This window comes from Melanostigma gelatinosum, assembly GCF_949748355.1.
Source record: "Melanostigma gelatinosum genome assembly, chromosome: 22".
In the NCBI taxonomy this organism is placed as follows: domain Eukaryota; kingdom Metazoa; phylum Chordata; class Actinopteri; order Perciformes; family Zoarcidae; genus Melanostigma; species Melanostigma gelatinosum.
The window spans coordinates 7,428,587-7,454,081 of record NC_136655.1 but is presented as its reverse complement, the minus strand read 5'-3'; the positions used below and the strand labels follow the sequence as shown (position 1 = coordinate 7,454,081).

The 25,495-nt window shown below is 43.8% G+C and overlaps 3 protein-coding genes across 5 annotated transcripts; 2 read left to right on the top strand and 1 right to left on the bottom strand.

Moving 5' to 3' along the window:
• Positions 1 to 4,851: 4,851 nt before the first annotated feature.
• On the bottom strand, positions 4,852 to 7,900 carry LOC306795728 (uncharacterized protein). The gene is made up of 8 exons (XM_079294325.1): positions 7,815 to 7,900; positions 7,423 to 7,625; positions 7,026 to 7,136; positions 6,837 to 6,932; positions 6,643 to 6,753; positions 6,392 to 6,512; positions 5,992 to 6,192; positions 4,852 to 5,909 (listed from the first exon to the last, which is right to left on the bottom strand). The coding sequence occupies exons 1-8, from the start codon at positions 7,849 to 7,851 to the stop codon at positions 4,888 to 4,890; spliced, it is 1,902 nt and encodes a 633-aa protein (XP_079150451.1). The 5' UTR covers positions 7,852 to 7,900; the 3' UTR covers positions 4,852 to 4,887.
• A 1,013-nt stretch (positions 7,901 to 8,913) lies between these two features.
• tspan33a (tetraspanin 33a) lies at positions 8,914 to 14,140 on the top strand. Of its 3 annotated transcripts, none has more exons than XM_079294107.1 (8): positions 8,914 to 9,144; positions 11,026 to 11,083; positions 11,256 to 11,383; positions 11,722 to 11,796; positions 12,039 to 12,134; positions 12,244 to 12,372; positions 12,475 to 12,633; positions 12,729 to 14,140. In XM_079294107.1, the coding sequence occupies exons 1-8, from the start codon at positions 9,046 to 9,048 to the stop codon at positions 12,828 to 12,830; spliced, it is 846 nt and encodes a 281-aa protein (XP_079150233.1). In that variant the 5' UTR covers positions 8,914 to 9,045; the 3' UTR covers positions 12,831 to 14,140. The 3 variants fall into 3 exon arrangements, with proteins under 3 accessions (XP_079150233.1, XP_079150232.1, XP_079150234.1); XM_079294106.1 differs by having other exon boundaries at positions 12,472 to 12,633; XM_079294108.1 differs by lacking the exon at positions 8,914 to 9,144 and adding an exon at positions 10,724 to 10,761 and having other exon boundaries at positions 12,472 to 12,633.
• A 2,466-nt stretch (positions 14,141 to 16,606) lies between these two features.
• On the top strand, positions 16,607 to 25,112 carry smo (smoothened, frizzled class receptor). Its single transcript, XM_079294588.1, has 12 exons — positions 16,607 to 17,255; positions 18,318 to 18,517; positions 18,627 to 18,836; positions 18,939 to 19,111; positions 19,213 to 19,432; positions 19,534 to 19,657; positions 19,831 to 19,923; positions 20,195 to 20,303; positions 20,626 to 20,811; positions 21,272 to 21,420; positions 22,612 to 22,746; positions 22,891 to 25,112. Exons 1-12 carry the CDS (start codon positions 16,994 to 16,996, stop codon positions 23,502 to 23,504), a joined length of 2,475 nt encoding a protein of 824 aa, XP_079150714.1. The 5' UTR covers positions 16,607 to 16,993; the 3' UTR covers positions 23,505 to 25,112.
• Positions 25,113 to 25,495: the final 383 nt, after the last annotated feature.

The window sequence follows — 25,495 nt, the reverse complement described above, 5'->3', positions numbered from 1 at the left end:
CAGTGTAACATGGTGAAGTATGCTGATTTCCTGCATACCAATGGAAAACACACACCATAAAGATCATAGTTATGTTGTGTGCGGGTAGTGTGTTGTATGGAAAGGGAACACAGCAGGAGTGTCTATTGTGTCCACCCTGCCAGTAATAGTCCTTTTTAACAGCTGACATTTTGCCCGAAAAGCACAAGTGCAACTGTTAATCGCGGCTTATTTTCATATTGGCGTGCCAGTAAAGCAGCGTGCACCACCGCTAAATGGAATGTAGCCATTACTCATGATAGTAGTTCCACCTGTTTATTGTGTGTGTGTGTGTGTGTGTGTGTGTGTGTGTGTGTGTGTGTGTGTGTACCTGTGGTCTCTGCCTCACTGCTAGTAGTCAGTGTATCAGGCTGCTAATCAGGCTGATAAGCTGCAGCTGTGTTGCCGTGAAGGGCGCAGTTCAAATATAAGCCACTTTCCTCGAGTGAAAGCAAAGACGGTGGGGCATCGAAGGCCTGCGGGCGCCGCTGGATGGAAGACAATCTGTTGACGACAATGGGAAGCAGTGGGTCTGAGTAACGATGCTGGGTGGAGAGAGTATCTTTTTTGGGGGATTGTTGAAGGTTTTATTTCATCATGTTTGAATTTCTGGGTGGTCTCAGTTCATACATGGTGAATTATATCTCCGAGTAAAGGTATACGTGCATGGGTTTCTCTCTCTAGGGATATAAAGTATTGGTTCTATGTGAATGATATCTTTTGTCTCACCACTAGCCAATGATTGTATATTTTTATACACCATATAACAGCAAGAAATATATCAATATGTAATATTTAATCACCAGAAAGTTAGAGGAAGGAAAAAGGCAGGACATTTATTTAGGAATGTGGTGAAATACCAGAATGTGTTCTATAATCCTACTGACTGAGGGTCAGTCCCACTTTATTGACTTGTATGTTTGACCGAAAGGAATCAGCAGGGAATAATGTAGTTATATTTACTGAAGATGGAACATTGTATGTTTCAGCTGACGGCATATACACGACAGGCGTTTAGGTCTTTTCACCAACCGGCTTGGATGATTCCCAGACCATGTGGCTCCTCAGTCCATCTCAATGCGGCTACATTTATACACCGTTAGCTGCATAACACAAATAAGCAAATGACATAACTAACTGCAGCGAAGACGTCTGGAAATGCATCCATCACCAATGACTGCAGAAGTCAGAGCTCAGCATTTAACGACAGTACGGTAACGAGCCAAATTAAGCAATTTGGGAGAGATCTGGAATCGAGCATGCGTTTTGCTTTAGTTTCATTTTTCGTGAAGTAAGCTGAAAGACGTTGAACTACCAGCAACCTGTCGGACATTTTCCTACTGTAGCACCAAGAGACCTGTCTCACCTTCACGAGTCCTACGTCAGCCACACACATACACACACTGCATTATTAAAGCTGTTAAAGACATCAAACCAAAAAAATACCGCCTATCAAGCACTAGATGTCTCCATGCTTTGAGCCATGAAAATCACGTAGCTTCTATTTGTTTTCTTCCAAGAAAGGAGTAGAGGACTTGAAGTATATGTGTGTGTGCAGAGAAATCCTCACTGAAGGAAGGGGAGGAACCAAATGAGTTTGTGGGTTTAGCAGCAATGAGAAACAAAAGATATAAGTCTGGTGAAGAACAGTTTATCCAATTTTTTTTAATGGCAGATTTGATCTAAAGATGTGGAATTTATTTATCTATTTTGTGCTCGTGTGGCAGAGCTGCTGTACGTGACCGAGTACAATCCAAGCTGCTCAGTATTAAGAAAAGATGTCATCCTCACACGCTTTAACAAAAATAGTATTCTGCACATGACCATTTGAAACGTGTAAGAGCTGTGTGTTTATCCTAAACTACACACAGATATGTGCTACGCATCACTTTATCAGAGGGAGTGAGGCCTCCTGCCGTGGTCACTCAGATCTCACGTGGATCCGATGCACGTTATATTTTCTTGTAGACGGAAGTGTTCGTTGATCATTGTTTGATCCTGACAAATATTTTAAGAGGACTATTTTTGAATTTTCCTTTTTTTTCTTGGTAAGAATCAGCATAGCCTGTTTGCAGAAGTTGAATTCATTGTAATTAAAATATTGTTTCCCTTTTCTGGAGAAACAGTACGGATGTTATTTTGACATCAGCGCTGATGGATGCTTTGGGAAGTGGAACGGAGAGCAAACGAGGGAATATATTATGAAATACAAGTTTATATTGCAAGTATCTTCTATTTTAGATATTATATATAGAACAGCTATCTCTAAATTATATTATATGAAATGATAGTTTGGATCAAAACAAATCTCGTTCTTTGAGGGAGGAAATGCCCAGATCGGGTTGGGAGGGGGGCCGTACTGTTAAAACTGTCAGCTGAATGTTTCCACTAGGTTTACACGCGTGTGTGTGATTTGTAGTCTTTGTCTGTGTGTTGCCAGTGCAGGAGTTCAGGGAGGAACAAGAGTAGCTGCAATGTGATTACAATACCTACACCTGATCAATTTGCAGCCTGCTAAGTTTGAATCATTAGAAGTTGTTGTATGGATTTTGGAGGCAAATGTATTCCCGTGTTAAAACCTCGAAAGAATCTTAAGTCTGGATATTTTTGTTGCACTGGCTCATACTGTAGAAACACTCGTAGACGCATGTTGAGTCTTCACCAATCAGTCATGGGACAATTAGATTTCTTCACTGGCGAGTGTGTTGATTTACTTCCTTTTCCCTCGGCTGCTGAGCCCTAGAAATGAACCAAATAGATATGTGCTTGCGTAATAGATTTAGAAATGACATAAAGGATCGTAGAGGTAGTAGCAGCACCCGTTTGAGAAGATTTAGGACTGTTAGTATTGGAAGGACCTTGAAAGCCTTGGTGTTTATCACTCATTCCTTCTCTTATTGTTATTCAAATCAATAATAAATCATAAGAGATTCCTATTTGCACATCTTAGAATGTCTGAGTCTGACACGGCGACTGCTCTTTGCGTTTCACTTTAGTGGAGACCGCTGCGCCCACAGCCTGTCGGTTGAGGAGAGGAGTTTTCTGTAGCAGCTCGTGTTTCTAACAGCGGACTCTCTCCGCTCCAGAGGCGTGGCAGCAGCTTTGCGACGCTCACTTTCTGCCAGTGGTTCTGGTGGTGAAGCGGCTCAGTGGAACCACGAATGTCTGTGCCTCCCTGCATCTGCTAATTCTCTCTAGTTTTAATGATAAGAGCTGCTTAACGTTGCACCACCAATAATGATGATTTTATCCCTTGAATGTAGAACGCAGTGATGCTCATACCGGTGTCCTCTCATATCTTTGAGATGAGGGTTAGGCTACTGGTTTATGTTTCGATATTTTCATCTTTTTTTTTTTAGCAGCTATCTCAGTTTTGGCCACAATATTCACACAAAAAAACAAACACATTTTCCCTCTTTGTCGGCACATAGGATCTCGACAAACGTTTCAGTAAGGAAGTCACACTTCACCACAAAGAGTTAGAAACAAACAGGTATTGTGTGCCTGTGTGTGTAAATGCAGCTTTAATGAATGAGTTGGCCCATCCGAGAGCAGTGTCGTCCACGTCATCAGTGTTTTCTTCCGTTAGTTATCTGTTGCTGGTGTGGAAACGCCTCTTTAACAGCATGCAGGCGTGATTCCTTTTTCTTTTCTTTTTTTAACCGAGGCAGTCTGATCTCGGCCTTTAGCCATCCTGATGATTGAACGGCAGAGACGCACAGATCCATATTGAGTAGTTTTGAATGTTCCTTATTTACTGGGTAAATGCCATGGCTGTGTGGCTCTGTTCTCCACTGGTCAGTAGTGTCTTATGATCTTCTTCGTAGTCTTCTTCACTACTCATGCAAAGTGTTAAAGGGCCTGTGACGGGATTGAGCTGTTTGTTTTCTGTCTTGTTATTTTGTATGGAGAGAGGCGTTCACACGGAGACCAATCTGTCGTAATATTAGTCGTGACACGACTGCTAAATCTAGTATTTAATAACAGCACTATTTATGGTCAAAAGATGAAAGTGTGTTATTGTACTTGCAGTAGCTTTGGAGGCAGGTGGTCATTTTGTAACTGTTCATTAACATAAGCCACTCCCCCCTCAACTGCGAGGGATTTCATTGGTTCTGAGGTTGCTAAGTGACACTGGCCCAACATCATTTGGTTTCCTCGGTTACCGTTTGTCTCCCTGGTGACACTCCCGTTTTTCTTTCGTCTTCTCTTTCTTTTTTCTAAAGGGAGAGTTCTTGTATTTTTTTGTTTTTCATTCACTTCATTTTACATTTTAGAAAGAGAGAATACAAATGAAATGAATCAGAATATTAATTCAATCACTTTTTCTACTCCTATTTTCAATAAAAAGTGAAACGAAAAAACCAAACAAAAAGTTGATTTGTAAATAAGTAATGTACAGTTTGTATCTGTAACTTGTCAGTCTGTCATTGGTGACAGAGTCTGTCTTGCTTATAACGCACGCTACCAGTTAATAAAAAAAGGAAAAAGTATATTTAGACTGTATGGTCCCTTGAAAGCAAGTTTTAAATTAATATCTGATGTATATTCCTGTAACATTGCATTTTTATCTGAGGAATGATGTTATTAAAAAATTGCAAATAAATTGCATTTCCTAGAGCTGTGTTTTTCACTTCCTTTTACATTTGTATTTCAGGTCTGCTTCATCATCCTCAACTATCACGGTACTACAACCTGCCGTTTTTATTTAGTGAATAATTGATCCACACAGGAGTTAAAGAATGAAAGATTTATGACAACTCAAATAAATACTCTCTAATAAACGATGAACCTGAAGTGTTGTGTGAAAATGAACGTTTATTTTGGTAGGGGTATTAATCATGACTACATCCTGCTCCGTGTCCACCATTACGGGTCAGGTTTATGAGTTGCCAGGTGTCTCTTCAGATTCCCCTGCTGGGAGAACTCTCGCTCACAGTTCGGACACTTAAACGGTTTCTCCCCGTTGTGGCTGAGCGTGTGTCTCTTCAGGCAGTTCAGTGTGAGGAAGCGCTTCGGACACTCCGAGCACAGGTACGGCCGCTCCCCCGTGTGGGAGCGCGTGTGGACGTTCAGGTGGCTCTTGCTGGAGAAGCCCTTCCCGCAGCGCGTGCAGGTGTACGGCATCTCGCCCGTGTGGGAGCGAGTGTGCAGCAGCAGCTCCCCGGAGGACAAAAAGGACTTCCCGCACGTGGTGCACAAGTAGTTCTTCTCCCCTTTGTGCATCTGCATGTGCCTCGTAATTCCCGCTTTGCTGAAGCTTTTCCCGCAGACGGTACACAGGTTGGTGGGGCCTTCGTGCAGGCGCTCGTGCTGCTTCAGCGAATAGCTGCACAGGAACCCCTTGTCGCACTGGCTGCAGACAAATATCCGTCCTCTCTTGTGGAGCCGCTGGTGCTGGTAATAACCGGAGGGGCTGGTGAATCCCTTCTCACATTGGGTGCAGCAGTACGGGAAGCTGTGAAGCTTCATGTGAGTCTTCAGCTGATTGGGAAGCTCAAAAACCTTTTCACACTTCAGGCATTTGGTTTCTTCCTCCGGGAAGTTTTTGTCGACGGGTCGCGTGCTCAGAAACCTTTTGTCTTCCCCCGTGGGCTCTTTCCGTCTACGTTGTTCCTTGTTTTCCAGGTTGTCCTTCTGCTTACGTTCCCGCTTTTTTTCAACGCCGCCTTTCCGTTTCCTCTTTTGCTCTACGTTGCCTTCGAGTTTCTTCTTTTCCCCGTTCAGGTCTTTAGTTGTCTGCCGAGTGGTTGCTCTGGCTTTCTTCACGGGTAGTTTTTTCTCACAGGGAGCTCTTGCGTGGTGCTCACTCTGGATGTGCTCTTGGACCTTCCTCTTGATGCGGTGAGTGAATGAACACTGAGGGCAGATGAATAAATGCGACAGAGGACCTGGAAGCATGAAAAACAGGAAGTTAATACAATAAGATTTTGGATCTATTCTGGTCTGCTAGTGCAATAGATTTTGTCTAACCTGATTCCCTTTTCGGCAACCAATCATCTGCGGTGACGTCGGAGCTTTGACTCGAGTCTCCTAAGTCGTCCACTGCCAGGGTCTCTTCCTCATTGTCGTAATCATCGTCTTCACTGAACGGCTCAGTGAACCTCTCCATTCCGGTTTGAGCAGGTAGGGCCAGAGTGGACAAAAGGATATCTTCCTCGCTGCAGGAAGGAGCTGAAGGAGCCCACGACATTTTACACATTAGAGTCTCATGTTGTGATAGGAACTACATTTCTGTTATAAATCTGAAAGAACAGCCAGTAGGAAGGAAACAAACAAGAAAAAAAACTGTCTTTTCAGACCTTCATCTTTTAAACAGATGGAAATGACATACAAGACTTTCTTCCTTTTTGCTTTTTTCTGTTCAACTTACCGGTGCTCAGACTCCCCAACTGTCTGTGATGAAGCAGCAGACTCTTCAGGCCAAACGGTTCAGACAGATTCTGTCCAAATTCTTCTGACACGGATGCCGTTTCAGTGAGCCAGGCTGCTGTCTGAGACCACAGAGATGCAGTTTGGAAAGTGAAGCAATACTCCCACTGTATACTTACAGACTTCAAAGCACAAAAGAAAACAACAGTTGCATGTAGTGCACACACATTCAACAGTGAAAAACATGAGCACCTGTTGCAGGTTTGGTGTGGGCAGCAGCTGCTCCAGTCTGGACAGGAACTCGGACACCAGATGCTGCAGTCGTTGGTCATAGTTCGAGCCGTAGTTTGTGGGGAAAACCTCCTACAGAAACAGCAAATACATGAATGTCCTTAAAAAGCTGATCAACATTGAATCTTTAAGACTTATGTATGTCTCAGACTCACTTGGAAGAAGAACTCCTTTTCAAAAGGAACATTCAAGAGGTTCTGAACCAGGCCGGCAAAGTTGATGTAAGAGGTCTTCAGTATATCACCACTGGCCTGTCAAGACATGGACAATGAGAACGTTAACAAGGTTACACCAGTACTGGTATTGCAGACAATAAAGAAATACTACTTCCTTTAAAAACATACCATCTGATCAGCGGAGCTCAGTTCAGCGCTGCAGGCGTGGATTTTATCCAGGTGGCTCTGGATGGTCTGCAAGTTGGCGACGCCGTCGCCACGACACAGCTCCAGAACCAGCTGCAACGAGGCAAAAGTAGAGGACGGTAGCTCCAAAGAGCACGACACAGCAGGAGAAAAGATTGATGAAACAGACATGTAATAATCACAAGACACACACAAACATTCCAACTCAGACCATTACAAAACAAAGTCATCAATAAATGAGTAGAAAGGGGAATAATTATCCACTTGTGTCATGATTTTCCTCCCTTAGAGCCACTGAGGGACACGGAAGGCTAAAGACAACACCATCTTGGCATCTCTGACATTCCGATTTATTCATCTTGACAAAGAGAGTCCTCACCCTCGTTCTCAGGCCCAGGATGAGCTGAGCTCTCTGACTGGGACTCAGGAGCTCTGGGGCGATCTCTGTAGCCAAACTGATGAAGTCCACCAGCTTGTCGTACTGCATCACGCTGTGCTGCTGGACTACTTGCCATATGAAGGCAGACATGAGTCGCACTGGCGGGACGAGTAGACGGAGGGAGGCCGGAGGAAGCGGGGGACCTGTAAAGGACATTTGAGATCAGCGAATTGATGAATAAAGTAAAAGATACTCGAATAACTATTTACAAAGCGACACAACTCTTCAGAGGATTAGCAACGTTAGTTTAAGATTAGAAACTGAATTTGTTTTTTTGTAAAAATGTCTGTCTGCCCATACTAGCAGATAACTAGATGAATAATTAGCCAAACCTTTGCTTTTCCACGCCATCTCTTCGTTTACAAACATCTAAACAACGAACAAAATATCATCGCTTGCATTCATCCGGTACACCGTGGAGGCATACTTATAACTTCCGGGTTAACCGGATGTTATGAACTGTCTTGCCTAGTGCGCTTTCCTTCAAAATAAAAGCAAGCTGTGTCGTTTAATTATATTATATAAGCGAAGATGTCGATGTGACGCAGATATAAGCGAAAATACAGAAAGAGATAGAGGCAAATCGTCTATGTATCACATACATATGCTACATGCCCAACACACAGGTGGTTGCGTGTGCATACTGGGAGAAAGCACCTTCTGCCAGTAGGACATTTGTCACTCGTTGTGGTGTCGTGACTCTTTTACCCTTTAGTTTATTCATTTGAACAATGTAAAATAAACTTTTTTTTCCCGGAGGACATTTTCACATGTCACAGCAGGAAAAGCAAAGGTCTGAATTCAGCCGCTTCAGTTTCAGGGAGTTAGTATGTTGGCTTACTGTCTTACTGCAACCAACCACCGTTCATGTTAACACCTGCTGTGAAAAGAGCATGATGTTTTACAAATTAATATATGCAAGCAAACCTATACATGTCTGACAAATAAATTACAAAGATTTGAGTCGGCATTATGTAACTAATCGATTTTAAACACTACAATGTCTACAACTCACTGATAATAAACGTTTCATTACTTCCACAGCTTCACTTAAAACGATATACTCAGGTGCATCCATTCAGTTTGAAGTAAATACAACTTTAAGCATTACGCCTTCGTGACAAAAGAACATGGTAAATAAAAAACAAAAGTAGCCTACCAATAAAATAAAACACGTGTATTCTGTCATAACACGCATTTATTTGCAAAAACACACTTTATTATACGCATGAACGAGCAAACTGTTCCCTTCAGACCTACGGGGTCAATCAGGACCCGTTTCTATATTCAGGAGCAGGTTGGATCCTCTGATCACGGGTAAAGGCGTGAGACACGACGGTAACACCCAGTTTTTACAATCTCAGTCAGCGCTGGCGAGACAGCGCGCGCGGCAGCTGGTGACTACTGTAACTGCACGTGTCGGCTCAGGTATCAGGCGGAAATCAACAGCTGGTCGCCATTATTACCGTCGGTCTTTGCTTTTGCTTACGGTAACTCGTTTTGTAGACATTTAAAAGCTCATTTGTGCGCCAACTTGGATAACACGCTTGGATAATTGTCACCATGGGAGGACGCAGAGGCGCACCTGGTTCTGGCGACGACTACTCCTTCGTCAGTCCAGTTGTCAAGTACCTGGTGTTCTTGTTTAATTTTATATTTTGGGTGAGTGTTTCTTCTTTTTTTTGTTAAACCCAGCGTGTAACAAAGACCGTGGTCCCCTTTATTTACTCTTCTCTGTGCGCAGGTTAATCATTATGTTTCTCGGCTAATCAGATTTGGTCGCTGAAGTTAAACTCTGCTGACAGTTGCAGCATCCACTGCTTTATTCGAGGAAGTTGTTCATTTACTTCTGCGTTTTACGAAAAGTGAAACAGTGTCAGGGGAAAGAGGAGAAGGGAAGTTAATATGTAGAGCTGACACACAAGTTGTATTCTTATTTTTTAAATCAGAAGTCTATTGTGGCTTCTTAGAATTTTCGGGGATTTTGAGCTCAGAACCTGCTCGACGTGAACATGTTGTTATCTCAGCAACAATGTTTAAAACACCTTTCCTCAGTCAACAAAACTGCTGTGGTTTCATTTCAGGCTCGGTCCTTTCAAGACTTACTCAGTTGCCAAGGAACAGACTCCTTCATTGATTCATATGCTGATAGGCCGTGCACAAGTGGGTCCCCACTTCTGGTTGACTGGTGGAAAAATACTTTCACACTAAGTGAGATGTTTCCAGAACACAGCAGGGTGACTGCATCATGAACTGTAGACCGTCTGACGATGGGCTTTTGTCTCCCACATGGGATGTTAATAATTGTACGACTTAATCCTTTAAAAGTCAAGAATTCAGTTGAAATTCTAACTAAAGCTCGGCAGTGGATTGTTAACAAACCAAAGTTCATCGCGGTGGGTTGCAGCATCAGGAGCTCAGGGACTGTAACATAAGGAGATTTCTGTTGCAGATTAATCTTGTTGGGATTTAGACTTTGTTTTTGTTGCTGGTTGAGCAAAAATGCTGTAGCAAATTACAAACAGTGAGAACTAAAACAGTTCAAACATAATATCTGTTGAGAACAATGAACCAACAAGAAGTTTGAAGTGTTCAGGAGTGCTTCTGTGCTGAAACATCATAAAGTACTGCAGATCTTCTCTTTATCTATTTCCTTCTACATTTTCAACCCTGCCTCTCAAAACACACCTGTATGACTGTGTCAGCCGCGTTCGTGACTTCTGGCCGTGCGCAGACAGGATGAGGCTTTGTAAAAACTTGAAGCTCTTGGAACGTGGAATGTGTTGTTATTTCTGTTGCCTCAGGCTCTGTAGATGACACACCAGAGATAACTGCAAGTGCACGGCTCTTTTCTTGTCTGAAAATGTCATGGAGTGTTCAGAGTTTGTTATAAACCATTTAATGAGCTGTTTGCTGAGTTGGTAGAATTAACCAGGTGACTGAATCCGTTTTGTAACAAAAAAATAGCCATTTAGTGTTCACTTAGTTTGAGCATAACATTTAAAAAAAAGAACTTTATGAACATGTATTCAGCTAATGCAACAACAAAACACACTAAAACCTGTTTGCTTCAGGTGTCTGGTTTATTCACTGTAAAAACAAACATTTACAAAAGGAGCAGACGCATCCAGCGTTGCCCTCCAGCCCCCAAGAAGGTTCAGTGTGGCAACTGGATCCATTTCATTCAGGGAGGGAAGAGTGTTTGTGAGGGCACCCTATTATTCTATTGGGACTGAGAGAGGAGCGCTGAGTGAAAGGCTCTTTGTATTTTAGGAAAAGGTACAGATTGCTGCCAGGTCGATTCAGCACTGACGCTACTTAAAAAAGCATACAGTGTAGAGTGTATTTTTGGGGAAAATTTGCTTTTATTCTAGCAGTAAATCCATGTCTTTATGACTCATATATAGGCTACCTGGTGAGTGGTGCCACTCCTCGGACAAGTATAGACATAGCTATGGTGCCGTGTAGTTTCTCCTTATTATCATAATATTGTAATTTTTTTAAGATGCAAAGAAGTGTAAAGATTTTTCTCTCTGTTCTTAGATAATCTCCCTGGTGATGGTGGGCATCGGCGTGTACGCCCGCATGATGAAACATGCAGGTAAATGATCCTTCAGTGATGAAGCATTCAGTCTTTCCTCATGTTTGTAGTGAGACGGTGCAGGCTTCCATTCATGTTTCCTGTCAGAGAGGAATAATTCTGTTGTTTAGAAGTCAAAGAGAGTTGCTCTCTCACATCAGTCTTTACACCCCTCTTCTCTTCCTCTTTTCAGAGGCAGCTCTGGCATGTCTGGCAGTGGACCCCGCTATAATGCTGATGGTCGTGGGGATCCTCATGTTCATCATCACCTTCTGTGGCTGCGTGGGCTCCCTGCGAGAAAACATCTGCCTTCTGCAGACAGTAAATCATGCTTCAATGTATCCTCTAAAGATTATGTTTTGAGAGAGAGAGAGAGAGAGAGAGAGAGAGAGAGAGAGAGAGAGAGAGAGAGAGAGAGAGAGAGAGAGAGAGAGAGAGAGAGAGAGAGAGAGAGAGAGATATGACATGCTGTTGGTGCCTGTTTGTACGGTATTTGTGCTTCCACAAAGAAAATGACTCATGAATTTGAAACAGATTTTATTTTGAAATCAATTTCACATCAGTCTTGTGTTTACTAGCTTATCGTAAATTCTTGCTCTTCGGAGTCTTGATTTTTCTGCCTGTTCTGTAAAACATCCCTCTGTCTTTCCTCCTCGCAGTTCTGTATCTGTCTGACGGTGATCTTCTTGCTCCAGCTGGCTGCTGGGATTCTGGGCTTCGTCTTCTCTGATAAGGTAATGAAATAATGTGGAGGGGTTTCTCTATCAGAATAATGTATGGATATAAATGTATCGCATGTGTGAGTAGCTGCAACACTTTTGTTTTCGCTTTTATTACACAGGTGTGTCTTGGGCTGTTCACATTAAAAGGCCTCTCTAAAATGTGCAGTTTTACTTTCGATTTTATGATATGACATACAACCACCCATTATGTATCCGTTTTGTACGTGCTCTTACTTTTTTCATACTCTGCCAAGGCTCGGAATAGAGTGACGGAGATGATCAATAATGCCGTCGTCCACTACAGAGAGGACATTGATCTGCAAAACCTCATTGACTTTGGTCAGAAAGAGGTGAGGATTTAGTCCCAAATACAGACTGCCATCGTCAACAGGATGTACACAGATAACGAACGTGTCTTTCTGATGTCTTGCATCTCAAAACGTTCGTTTGTGTGTTCAGTTTGGCTGCTGCGGTGGTGTGACGTACACCGACTGGTCCCGGAACATGTACTTCGACTGCAACCTGGACAACCCCAGCAGAGAGCGCTGCTCTGTCCCCTTCTCCTGCTGCATCCTGTCCAAAGACCAGGTCACCTTCTGTACAAGCCTCTCCTGATGTGTGTTGGATGTGTTTTGTGAATGTTTCTCTTGACGCATTTGTCTTTCAACTGTATGTGTACGTCAGCAGCAGGTCATCAACACCATGTGTGGCCAGGGAATGCAGAATTTAGAGTACATTGAAGCTGGAGACCACATCTACACCAATGGCTGCATAGACAAACTGGTGAACTGGATCCACAGTAACCTGTTCCTACTGGGGGGCATTGCCCTGGGACTGGCCATACCACAGGTAGGATGTGGTGCACGGCACACACACACACACACACACACACACAATTTAAGCCCAGCTAGTGAGCCCTCTTGTTTGTGTTTTCTCCTCTCCAGCTGGTTGGCATCCTCTTGTCTCAGATTTTGATCAACCAGATCAAAGACCAGATCAAGCTCCAGAACTACAACCTCAAGCACAGCTCTGACCCGTGGAGCTGACCCCGACCGGATCAGACCGGTTTCTGATGAGCGGTGCCAGAGACACGGTGGCAGTTAGGAGGGATCCACATGTGTCTGACAAACACAGTCATCTCTGCCTGTATTGAGCATTCAGTATCATTGGACTCAAAAACACATGACCAGTGTTCAGCCGGCATGTGGACTTACAATTAATGTCTTTCAAATGGAACTGTGGAAGTGGAGGTCAAAAGAAACGCATGGAGAAACAGGACTCTGTTGCCGCCTACTGGTCATAGACCATGCTTGAATTTACCAAACTTTAGACAGTACTTTGGTGGTCAGTGTCATATTGTCAGTGTCATCTATTACAAGTCATTTTTTTGTCAAAGGCATCAAACTGAATCCATGACGCGGCAAATATTTACTACCCAAAAAGGGAAAATGCATTTTCTAACATATTGATTTTATTTTTTTTATTTAATAAAGGAATGTCAGACAGGGTGTCCTATGCGTGCTCGGCAATGTTGCTTACGGCTGCTAGTGTGTGTGAGATGCACCTGCTATTTGGTTGATGTTTTTATTGTTGCATTAGCAATGCGTACCCTAAAACAAGCATGTTTTCAATGTGTTGACATACCTGTGTCAAAGAGGTCCGCCTACTTTATACATGGTGGATAAAGCAGGCACGTATGCTCGTTGGTATGTCGTTTTTTTTAACTTTCACAAGCCTATATTATGCGTTTGAAAATAATTTACTTCTGGTCCCAAGAAATGGCATTTACCTTTTTTTTATTTAAAAAAAAAAGGAATATTCTAACAGTATAATAAACTTTTTACACAATGTTTTTTTTAAGGATTCATTTGACTATTAACTGTAAAGATAATGTTTACTCTCCGTATCAAAATGGCCATGTTAGGCTACTTTTTTGTCCTGCCTATAGACCTGACACTGCACATGATGCCATTTCCTCCTCACGTGTCGCCAGATGACAGCCCTGCAGAGCTGCTGTACTTATTTTCAACATGCTGCCATTATAAGTACACGTTTGCCAAGCCACGTAGGCTTTGAACAAAGTTCATATTTTTTTACATAATGCTGTCGATGATATCCTGTTCTCACCGCTTGCTTTTTTTTTCTCGCTTTTCTGTTGTAATACTGTTGAATTTAAATACAAAAGGAGTGGGGGAATTCCGCCACCAAAGAAAACAGTAGTGTGAATGAGCGTTGTTTTGTTGATGTGGTCACGAGAACGGGCCAAGTTTGTATTTGCAGACAGTGGTTGAGGTTCTCTGACTGTGGAAAGAAAGAGAAAAAAGAAAAAGTACTTGGAACCAAAACACGAAAAATACCCTCCCCTGTTGTCTTGATACACGACCAATTAAAGCTTCAGTTGCTCTGACAGCAAAGGAAATTGTAGCTGTATTTAAATGTTTTTGTTCGGATTTGGGTTTAGTGTGGCCGTAAATGTTAAGCACTTTTTGTGTCTGTGAAGGCCATCCACAGCTTTAAATGTCAGTTTTTCTATCTCTTTTCATCACGTGATAAGTTTAAGTTTAGGTTCTTTCAAATGAAGAGCTGTCGTTTAACTGCTGACCTTTTCCTTCTTGGTTCCAGAGAAGCTCTGGAAAAAGGTTTAACTGAACTGTGAAGAAGCACAAACCAACACTCATCTCATCTCCACCCGTTTCTTTTCTGCCTGACGAATGAAAAGCGGAGTTGAGAGGCATTCTCAGCCTGAAACCTGATGCCTGTAATCTTTGTGAGCAGAAACAGACCTGCATGTTTAACAGCCTTTGACGCAAGTCCGCAATCTAAACAAGACATTTCTGTGTTAGTTTAAAGCTGCAGTAACTGCCCTCCAGCACGAAACGAAATGGACTTCATCACCAATCCAATGCTGCACAATTTGGAATGGCACAGGTGTGTGTGTGTGTGTGTGTGTGTGTGTGTGTGCGCGTGTGTGAGAGCGTGAGAGTGTGTGTTGGCCTGAGCTCCGCTGCTCTGTGTGTGGTCCCTGGTTTTTGCCTCTGACTCATTCAGGCGGCCATGTTGCTGTGGGTTTCATGGAGGCCCAGACACACACACACACACACACACACACACACACACAGAGAGAGGAGGAACCAGAGTTAACCCAGTTTTACTCTCAGAACACCAGGAGAGAAACAAAGCATCTACAGCCATGCAAATACCACAAGTGCACTGTCCAATTAATGCGATAACAACAGCACTGTGGTTGAGATTTAGTGGTGACCAGGCTTATTCAAGCACATTCGAATAAACTTAAAGCAGCAGCAAATCATGTCACTTAGATTGTGTTTTATGTACATTCATATTTTACGTTAAGCACTTGTAGTTTTTGAATATTCTGGCAGCCACCTTAAGCCCAGGTCATTGTGGATGTCCCGGAGGAAACGGACTCAATGTAGCTTTGAGTGATAAACTGTGTCCCTCCCTCAGATACCAACATGCACACTACTGCCATATAAACACGTCGCATCGTTTTGGAGATGTTGGCCATAGAGATGGCTGCCTTCTCTCCAATGGAATGGTGCAATATTGCACTCGGCTTGTGGTGCTCAAAGCACTAAAATAATACATTTGAAAAAAAACTCAACAGCAATATCTCTATCCTCCAGAAATCAGGACAAGGTTACTCAAACTGCTCATTATTTTTGCATAACCGGACAAATATATCTTTTTGATTTTGGGGTTAACTGTCCTTTTAAGGCACACAGACAGAAAAAAGACATTTATACATGTTTAAAAAAACATCTTCTGTGTAGCTAAAATGTAGTTTCACTAAAAAGTGAAGGCGGCATCATCAGTGCACATGTTTAATATCTGTATACTGTGTGGCTCAGTGTTCTTTCAAAATATTGTATTTGTTATCGACGTTTTTCTGATTTATTTTCACATAAATAGTTCAATTCATTTATACAGTCTCGGGTATTGTATATGGTGTGTATTGCTGCGTAATGTCATCTCTTTCACTTCGTCTTTCATTTGTATTTATTTCATTCTAATGCTTTTATCTGTGCTTACGTCTCAGCCTTCCTCTTGAGCAGCTGAAGCATGTGAATCTTTAACCTTTTTCAAAGATGATGAAAAGCACCGAATAGACTATGAAGAGCCGTTTATCCTCTTATTAAAAAATGTACAGCATCAGAAGCACACATAATTACATTACATCCTGTTGTTATTGACTGCTGTGTTATGGCCCCTCTATGTTGATTTGGTCGATCAGTAGTTCTCCGACAGTTTGAGGACCACCTGAGGGTTCTTAATCATAAAAGTGAGACATTTCAGCTTCACTCCCTTGAAGTTGACACTGGTGACATGTTGTGTATAAGATCCTATGATTCAGCACAAACTACAAAAAAAAAAACTCTCATATGACAATAAAACTGTCAGATGGGGGGGTCTGTGAGGTGTTGGGGGTCTTTGAGACGTTGTTGAGAAGGCCTGCCATAAGGCACATTCTTCCACTTGCAGAGGGGGATGGGAGGGGAGGTTTTTGTTGCTCGAGCTCTCCCCCACCATGTGCATACCAGAGACACACACAAAAAAAAAAACATCCACACACTGAGCTGCAACTCAGGACCACAACACCGCTTCAGACACTTCTCACGAGACAAGCCACTTTTACGCACACACGTAGAGAGATGTAGGATAATGTATCACCTTGTTTTTCTGCCAGCATAAAAAGGAGGGGGGGGGGGCGAGGAGAAGGGGGTGGTGCGTCTGAGCTGGAGATCCTATTACAGACATCCAGACTTTTTCATGGCAAGTTTTCTTTTTCTGGAGGTGGGGGGAGGGCGAATCTGCAACTTTCTGTCTTTTTTTCGTGCCCAGCCGAAATGCTTCGAATGAAAACTTTACCTTGTTTTGAACAAACGACGCGTTTTTTCTGCAAGTGAGGACGGGGTTGTTGTTTTTTTGTGTGGAGCTGTTCGGATTTGGATAATGAAGGAATCCAAGAGGACGCAGCGAGGATCGGACGAGAAGCGCAGAATAAAAAAAGTTTGGGAGGACTGCGAGAAAACTTTGAAGCGCCCCCGCAGATTCCCCTCACCATGCCGAATTTGGTAACTTATTCGAAATCCAACCAGGAAAGCTTCATCTTTGGGTTGCTCGAGGAAACAGCACAAGTGAAGCACTAGAATTCAAAGTGATTTATTCTTTTTTTTTTACTCCCAAGATGTCTTCCCAGGGTCGGAGCCCCATTGTTGGATTTTACGGGATGCTTTGCGTCTGGGCTGCCTGGCTCTCGGGCTCCGGGGCGGCGTTGTCTCCAAACGGGACTGTGTTTGAGGATAACTGCAAGAAAACCTCGACTTGCGAGGCGCTTAAATACAACACATGTCTGGGATCGCCTCTACCGTACACGCATACATCTCTGGTCCTGGCGGAGGACTCCAGCACGCAGGATGAGGCTTTTGAGAAGTTGACCATGTGGTCCGGTGAGAATTAATGTGGCCCAGTAACTTGGCTCAATATGATCCGTCTCGTTTTATAATTAAGATCGTAGAAGAAGAGTTGGTACTCATCCTGTGTAATCCAATAAAAACAAAACAGTTGTAACTGTAGCGTTCATGGTTGCAATTTGTAGCAGCTTAATAAATAATATACACGGATCCGTTTACTTCACATTCATATTCAGTGTTGTTTGCATTGTTTATATGTGATAATAATGTTCATTGGTTTGGCGATGGGCTGGGATGGAGGCTGGAAGTGGTAAGAGCCTCAACAGGAAATGAAGGGTTAAAAGCCCTTAAAGGCAACAAAAGGAATCACTCATAGGTGTTAGGGAGCCAACAATAGGATACTCTCACTAATAAAAGGCTTTTAGATATTCTGCTTCACATTCATCAGCACTTACTAATGATCTGTCAGGCCCAGGCCACAGCTTCAGAGGTGTCAAGGGCTCCCCACATCTGATGAGGAGCCTGACGGCCTGATGGTGGACAGAGAGAGGGAGAGATTATCCGTTCATGTGCTGACTCTTAACTGTGCTCATGTTGAAGTGGATACATGTTTGTCACGCACACATCTCCTGAGGAATCCTCAGAGAGGCATTTCATTCACATTTCAAATTTAAAACATTCAGATTCATTGTTGCGTTCTGTTTTTGTGACATTTGTGATTGTTCAAAATAAGGCCGCGGCCACTGATTATTTTCCTTATCGAATAATTTGAAGATTATTTTCCCGATGAATCAATTTGTCGACAAAATGAGAGTGATGTCTTCAAATTGCTAATTTTATCTGACTAACAAAATTAGATGATCTACCATGTGCGACAAAGCACAGTTCCATCCTCATCTGCGCAAGTGAGGATGGAGACGTTTTTTTTGAGCGGCATTTTTGCTGATGAGGCGATTGACTACTTATGTGTGCGTGCACATCTCCAGCATCACCACCATCAGCCTGATGAATCAAGCCTGCGTCCTGTCGAACATCTCTCCTGTCCAACTTGAATGTTTCAGGATGTTCTAAGATGTTTGTTTTTTTTCCCTGTCCTAGGTCTGCGGAACGCTCCTCGCTGTTGGTCCGTCATCCAGCCTCTGCTCTGTGCCATCTACATGCCCAAATGCGAGAACGGCCGGGTCGAGCTGCCCAGTCAGAGCCTGTGTTTGGCTACACGGCGACCATGTAGCATCGTAGACCAGGAGAGAGGCTGGCCCGGCTTCCTCAAGTGTGACAAATTCCCCATGGGCTGTTCGGTACGCTTTCATTGTCGTGCGTGTGTGTGTGTGAGAGACTATTGATCCCCAAGCGGGTCAAAAGGTCAGGGTTGAATTAGAAGCTCACCTTTGTGTCCTCTGTGTGCAGAATGAGGTGCAGAAGCTGAAGTTCAACATGTCGGGCCAGTGTGAAGCTCCCCTGGTGAAGACCGACATTCAGTCCAGCTGGTACAAGGACGTGGAGGGCTGCGGTATCCAGTGTGACAACCCGCTGTTCACCGAGGAGGAGCACAATGACATGCACGCCTACATCGCGTACTTCGGCACCATCACCCTCCTCTGCACCTTCTTCACCCTGGTGAGACATAACTGCCTCATTCCGTGTGTTGCCTTCTCGGGATGTTCCTTCGATATTCCTCTGCTCGCCCGCTTCGGACTTTCAAAACGTCCTCTGTTTCAGGCGACGTTTCTTGCCGACTGGAGGAATTCCAACCGCTACCCAGCCGTCATTCTCTTCTACATCAACGCCTGTTTCTTCGTGGGCAGTATCGGCTGGCTGGCCCAGTTCCTGGATGGAGCACGCGACGAGATCGTGTGCAAGAGCGACAACACCATGCGACTCGGGGAGCCGTCGTACGTGAACGTCTTCAACCGCTAAATTACGACGTCGGAGATGGTTCGCGTCGAGGAAATAAGTCCTAAAAATCGAATACATTTGTGTCCGTTCCCTACAGGTCTTCAGAGACGCTGTCATGCGTCACCATCTTCATCATCGTGTACTACTCCCTGATGTCCGGCGTGATTTGGTTCGTCATGCTGACCTACGCCTGGCACACGTCCTTCAAAGCCCTGGGCACCACGCAGCAGCCGCTGTCTGGCAGAACCTCCTACTTCCACATGGTCGCCTGGTCCATCCCCTTCGTCCTCACCGTGGCCATCCTGGCTATCGCTGAGGTGAGTATCGGGAGCCCTTCTCTGAGACAGGAAAAATGGTTTACGAGTCACGAGAAAAGATCATTTCTTTTCTCATCTGTTGTGGCTCCATTTACTCACAGGTGGACGGAGACTCCGTGAGCGGGATCTGTTTCGTCGGCTATAAGAACTACAGATACCGTGCTGGCTTCGTGCTGGCCCCCATTGGAGTGGTGCTTGTTGTCGGCGGCTACTTCCTCATTCGGGGTGAGTTCTGTTTTTTACGTTCTAGTAAAATAGCTCAGCAACCGTCCTGGGTAAAGCAGTTTTAACTCTTCTATCCAAATCGTTCAGGCTTTTGTTCCAATCCAGAAGGCCTCCTCAGATTCATCCCCGCATCCGCCAACACTGACTGATTCCGTTTATTTCTCCTTTTTTAGGCGTCATGACTTTGTTTTCCATTAAGAGTAACCACCCAGGACTACTGAGTGAGAAAGCTGCCAGCAAAATCAACGAGACGATGCTCCGACTCGGTACGTTCTCTCATCTGGTGCCATTTCACACCACGGTGGCGACCTGAGAAATAGTATGAGGGTAAACATCATGCTGGTAGTAATCACTTTTGAGACCTGGGTGTTAAAGAAATGAAATGTTTTAGGAGTCTGTAGCAGCACACTAAACACAAATCGTGAACATTTTTGATCATCACCAGAAATAACATCACCAGGTGCAAAATATTTTAAGGTCCATGTCCTCACTGTATGAATGATATTTGGAGTGAAGTGTTCTTTTTCTCCTTGTCAGGTATTTTTGGATTCCTGGCTTTCGGCTTTGTGTTCATCACCTTCGGCTGCCACTTCTATGACTTCTTCAACCAGGCTGAATGGGAGAGGAGCTTCAGAGAATATGTGCTGTACGTTTTTATTGTCCTTCTTCTTTCGGGTCTCGCTGCCCACCTGCAGACTCTGCACACAGAAATCCACAAGCTGATGCTGTTGAGTCTCAAAAACCACTCGGCCACTCGGCCTGCAGCGGTGAATGCAGCCCTATCCCCTCACAGTGTTGACACTGGCTGGGTTGGAATTAATTTGGCCTCAAAAATGTAAACTGCTCTCTCCTGCCCCCGACATGTGAAAGGCTTTCAATGTACCTCAGTCATACGGATAGAAGTTGTGCGAGGCGCATGCAGCACGGTCGAGGCGTTAACTTTTCCCCCTCTGCGATGTTTTCAACAGGTGTGAAGCCAACGTGACCATCGCCTCTCAGACCAACAAGCCAATCCCAGAATGCACCATTAAGAACCGGCCCAGCCTGATGGTGGAGAAAATCAACCTGTTCTCCATGTTTGGGACGGGTATCGCTATGAGTACCTGGGTCTGGACCAAGGCCACCATCCTCATCTGGAAACGGACCTGGTGCAAGTAAGCAAACATCAAGCGAAGTGTAGCATTAACAACAGGGGTCTCAGACCTTGCTGCCAGGTCTCTGGTAGCAAGGAGTAGGCAAGAGAAGCCTATGTTCTGAAGAACCGTTCATGTTCTGAAGAACCGTTCATGTTCTGAAGAACCGTTCATGTTCTGGAGAACCCGTTCATGTTCTGGAGTGGAGTGTTAATCCTTGGTTTTGTAACAGCACTCACAAGGGCTCACTGTGACTTGGATTTCACTCACAGGAATTAGTTTCCTTCTGGCTTTGAAGAAGAAGAAAAAACAGTAATTCAGCTTCTTGGAATTATTGTTTTCGGTGCGGGTTTAAGACCGTCTCATCCAGGGTGACGCAAAAGAACGGCATCTTCAACGCGTGACCCTCGACCGGGTCTTTCTAATCATCAGACGGTGTCGGTGTCTCTCTTTCTGATCCTGCCTTCTGTTCTCGTGTCAGGATTCTTGGCCGTAGTGACGATGAACCCAAGAGGATCAAGAAGAGCAAGATGATCGCCAAGGCATTCGCGTTGAGGAAGGAGCTTCACAAGGACCCAGAGAAGGAGCTGTCCTTCAGCATGCACACCGTGTCCCATGAAGGACCAGTGGGTGAGTATTTCAGTCTAAACTGATCATTGAGGATAAATTCAGTACATTTTACTACAGAGAACAGAAAACACTTTTGACTTATTCGGGTTTGCTACATTGTCCTCTACTTGGGATGAAGATTGAAACCATGTCTGGTGATGTTTGCAGACTTCCACTTTGTGGTAGATAACTGAAACTGCAAGGCGTCTAATCTGGATTATTTATAGTGGAGATCATACCTCATTAGGGCCCGAGCAACCGACAACGTCGGGCCTGCGAAGGCCCTATTGAAATTGTATGGGGTATTCTTTTTTGTGATTCTTATGGACCTTGTAGGGGTACTTGCCATGCACCTGTCAGATCTGGTGTAGAAACTCTGCTGCCCAAATTTGCATATGTGTGTGGAAAAAAATGGCTCTCTAGCGCCCCCTACAAATCGTACCGGCCACGCCCCTCGGCCAGTATGTCCGATTGACTTGAAATTTGACCCACAAAAAAAAGCCTCTCAGACCCCTAAGCTCCGCCTTCTTAGGCTTGTCTGTTTTAAATTGCTTCTATAGCGCCCCCTACAAGATTTCAAAAGAGCAGCCCCAGCGCTACGTTTCAGATACATGTATGAAAGTTGGTAGGCAGATGTATCCTATGGGGACCTACAAATAAGTATCTTGGGACCATGCTCTAAACCCAACCGGAAGTCTGCAATCTTCAGTTTTATGTCATTTTTCCACCGATTTTGGCCTATTTCTAGTCGCTATACTTGAATGCATATACTTGAATGCATATTATTCAATAATTCACCATTTTAGTACATGGCTGCTTCACCCAAAATATAAAAAGATAGTTTCTCACTTGTCCCTCGAGGTATGTAGCCACGCAGATATATTCGGGTATGGCACCATATGTGCTCATGTAAACAACCACTATTTGTTATTTTTCTTTCTAATTTGGCCTGAGAAGATTTTCCGTTGGCTTTAGTGTGGCTTCGAGGCTACACAGTCAGGGAAACCTGTTATGTCTGTCGCTAAGAACTGACTGACACATCTCCGCTCGTGTAAGCTGTGAGGCTGCTGTGGCTGCTTGTTTAGCTTGGAGCGGTTCAGAGCTACAGAGGCACCGTGGGGGAGCCATGAAGTGTATGTTGGGGTTTTAAGCTGTCCTCGGTTGTCCCTGTTGTAAATGGAGAGGTTGTGGTTTGTCTTCTCTCCTTCATAGCTGGTATAAATTTTGAGCTCAATGAGCCGTCCAATGACATGTCATCAGCTTGGGCGCAGCATGTGACCAAGATGGTGGCCAGACGAGGTGCCATCCTGCCTCAGGACATCTCTGTTACTCCTACTGGTACACCAGGTGAGAGCTGGAGACCATTACACCTGCTTCACGTATGCTGAGCATTTCAAATCATATTTTCCCGCCATCATTTTTTCATCTTTTGCCCTTTTCTTTATCCGAGAACTGTTGAACACCGACTTACTGTCTGTTATTTCTTCTCAGTACCCCCTCCAGAGGACAGGAACAGGCTGTGGATGGTGGAGGCTGAGATCTCACCAGAGATGATAAAGAGGAAAAAGAAGAAGAAGAAGAGGAAGAAGGAAGTGCGTCCAGCGGAGGAAGCGGTGGACAACCAGGCTTATCGCCAGCGCGAGTTTGGTCGCAGCTCGGTGCCTCGCTTGCCCAAGTTGCCATGCCACCCCAGTCTGGTCGCTAATCTGCGGGAGCGGCAGAGGCAACAGCAGATGCTGGAGGAGGAAGTCCTGCCAGGGTCCTACCCAGACATCCAACCCTCCCACTCCCAGTCCCGTGAGCAGAGGTGCCCCTATCCATCTTACCAGAGCAGTCGGTACAACTACAGCCTCAGCCACCCTCCAACCTTCAACGACCGCCCAGAGGATCTGGGTCTCGGCCCACGATGTCTCCCGTCAGCCTCCACCTGGCAGCCCAGTGGACCTTCCAGCTACCCGGGGGAGACGGATCTCACCGACGGGCTGTCAGAGAGGTTGGCCCACGTGGCTCGGGTACCGGCAGGACGAAGGTCCGGCTATGGACCCATTCACTCCCGGACCAATTTAATGGAGGCGGAGCTTATGGATGCCGACTCTGACTTCTAAGAGCACAGCGCAGATGCATTGCTTTGTGGTACACAGACAGTAAGCTACAAAAAGTGCTGGATACTTTCAAAATTCGTACTAAAGTGCATCTAATTCCACCGGTCCAGATGGAAGTTTTTATATATTATTTTTTGGTCAAAAAACAAAGGGATAAAGTGAAAAAATATGTTGTGAATAAGTTAATGAAAGACTATTTTTTTATTCTTTATTTGTGTCCAATCAAATTTCAAAGGCAACTCCATGATGACAAGACAAAAGGCAGCTACACTTTATATGGCTTGAAACAGAACCCCCTATGTATTCATCAGCAGGCGTCAGCCCAGCCAGACATCCAACTCTAAACGTGTCACAGATGACGTTCAGTCGACTTGTTTTTTGGAATTACCACGAAGGACATTTGAAGAGGAACGCAGTGGATCAAACTTTTAAAAGTCAATTATATTGTTATTCTTTGAATGACAGCTTGTGTCATTATTTTTACTGCCCCGGGGCTGTAAAACCAGACTCCTCCAGAAGACCATACAGGTTTAAAAATGCTACGGGCTACTTGCAAATACTTTTGAACCCAGGTCTTCTTTTGTGTTGTATTAAGTGTTTCTAAGACTCCATTTCTCTCTTCCCACCACTATTTAGCCTTTATCTCTATGTTTATGTACAGTTAACGTGAGGTGCAATTTGCATTATGCTCGGTTGCCTGGTGCAATAAACCTACAATTAGCTTATTTTTGGCCTGGAGGAAAAAACAAACACTGAAATGAATGCTGTGGCCTGTATACTTCAGAACAACTTTTCTCCTTGAAAGTGTTATTTTTTACAGCAGTATTTCTACTTTTGCTAATCTGTTGTACATATTCAATATAAACTGGGCTTCATATGTGCTTTTTCCTTTCTTCAGTCCAGTTCAAACTCTTGTGTTTGACGTATTTTAGACGGCAGTGGGCTCAGAGGTCACTTTTTAAGTAAATGCTTCTATTTTACAGTCTCTTTCTAAATGTGTGTCGTGTATATAGGATGTTCATAGATTTCTTATCAAGGGTATTATTTGTACAGATTTATATATCAAATCACTTCATTACTCTGCTGATATGATAAATAAAAAGGGAAGAGTCAACGATGCTACAAAAAGTTGTCACTGTACTTGTGCTGTAACCAAAACTTCACCTGTTGTCATTTTACACTCAACATGGATAAATGATGCTGAAGTCATTCTTAGCCAACGGTAAGTGGTTTAATGTAAGTGTCTAGATATTCATGTGAGATGTGTATGATAGAGAATTATTTATGTTGTAAGTAGTTACCACACTGCTATGAATTCTACAATATAGGGAGTTGGGTAACAAAATAAAGAACAGCTGATATCCACCCAAAATGTTAATGTTCAACGATTATTAAGAGGCTAAGTGAAGATTATGGTTTTACTTTGTACCCTGAAAAGTAATAACTTCTGTTTTTGTGAGCTGTCAAAAAGAGTTGGGCCTACCCGCAGGCCTCGAGTTGCTTTCTGTGTTTAGTCTCCCAACTGTGTAAAAATAAGCTTATACTGTCACTTTGTGCAGCTGTACTTTTTGTTTTGTTTTTATATGTAAATAAAAGGAACCCTTCACTTCTCTCTGTGGATGTTGTGCGTTGTGTCACACAATGCACTGGCCACAGTTTGTGCCTCTCATTTATTGCTATTATTTCACCTGAGTCACAGAGCTAAGCATCTGATTGTATGAAAAAAAAATTGCATGATTTTCAGATCCTCAAAAATCTTCTTCCATCTTCAGGTTTCTGTCCGCTGAACGATTAAACATTTTTTTGTCCTGTTTTTTTTTTTTTTTACAGGTTATCCCTCATTTTCTTAACACAAACAAAGATGACATGACATATTTTCACTCAATTTGTACAACATGAACCAAAAAGTTCAAATTGTATTGGTACATATTGTTACTTTCTAAAACTCTCCGGGTTTGCTGGTGTGCGGGTTTGCCGTGAGGAACCTGCAGTGA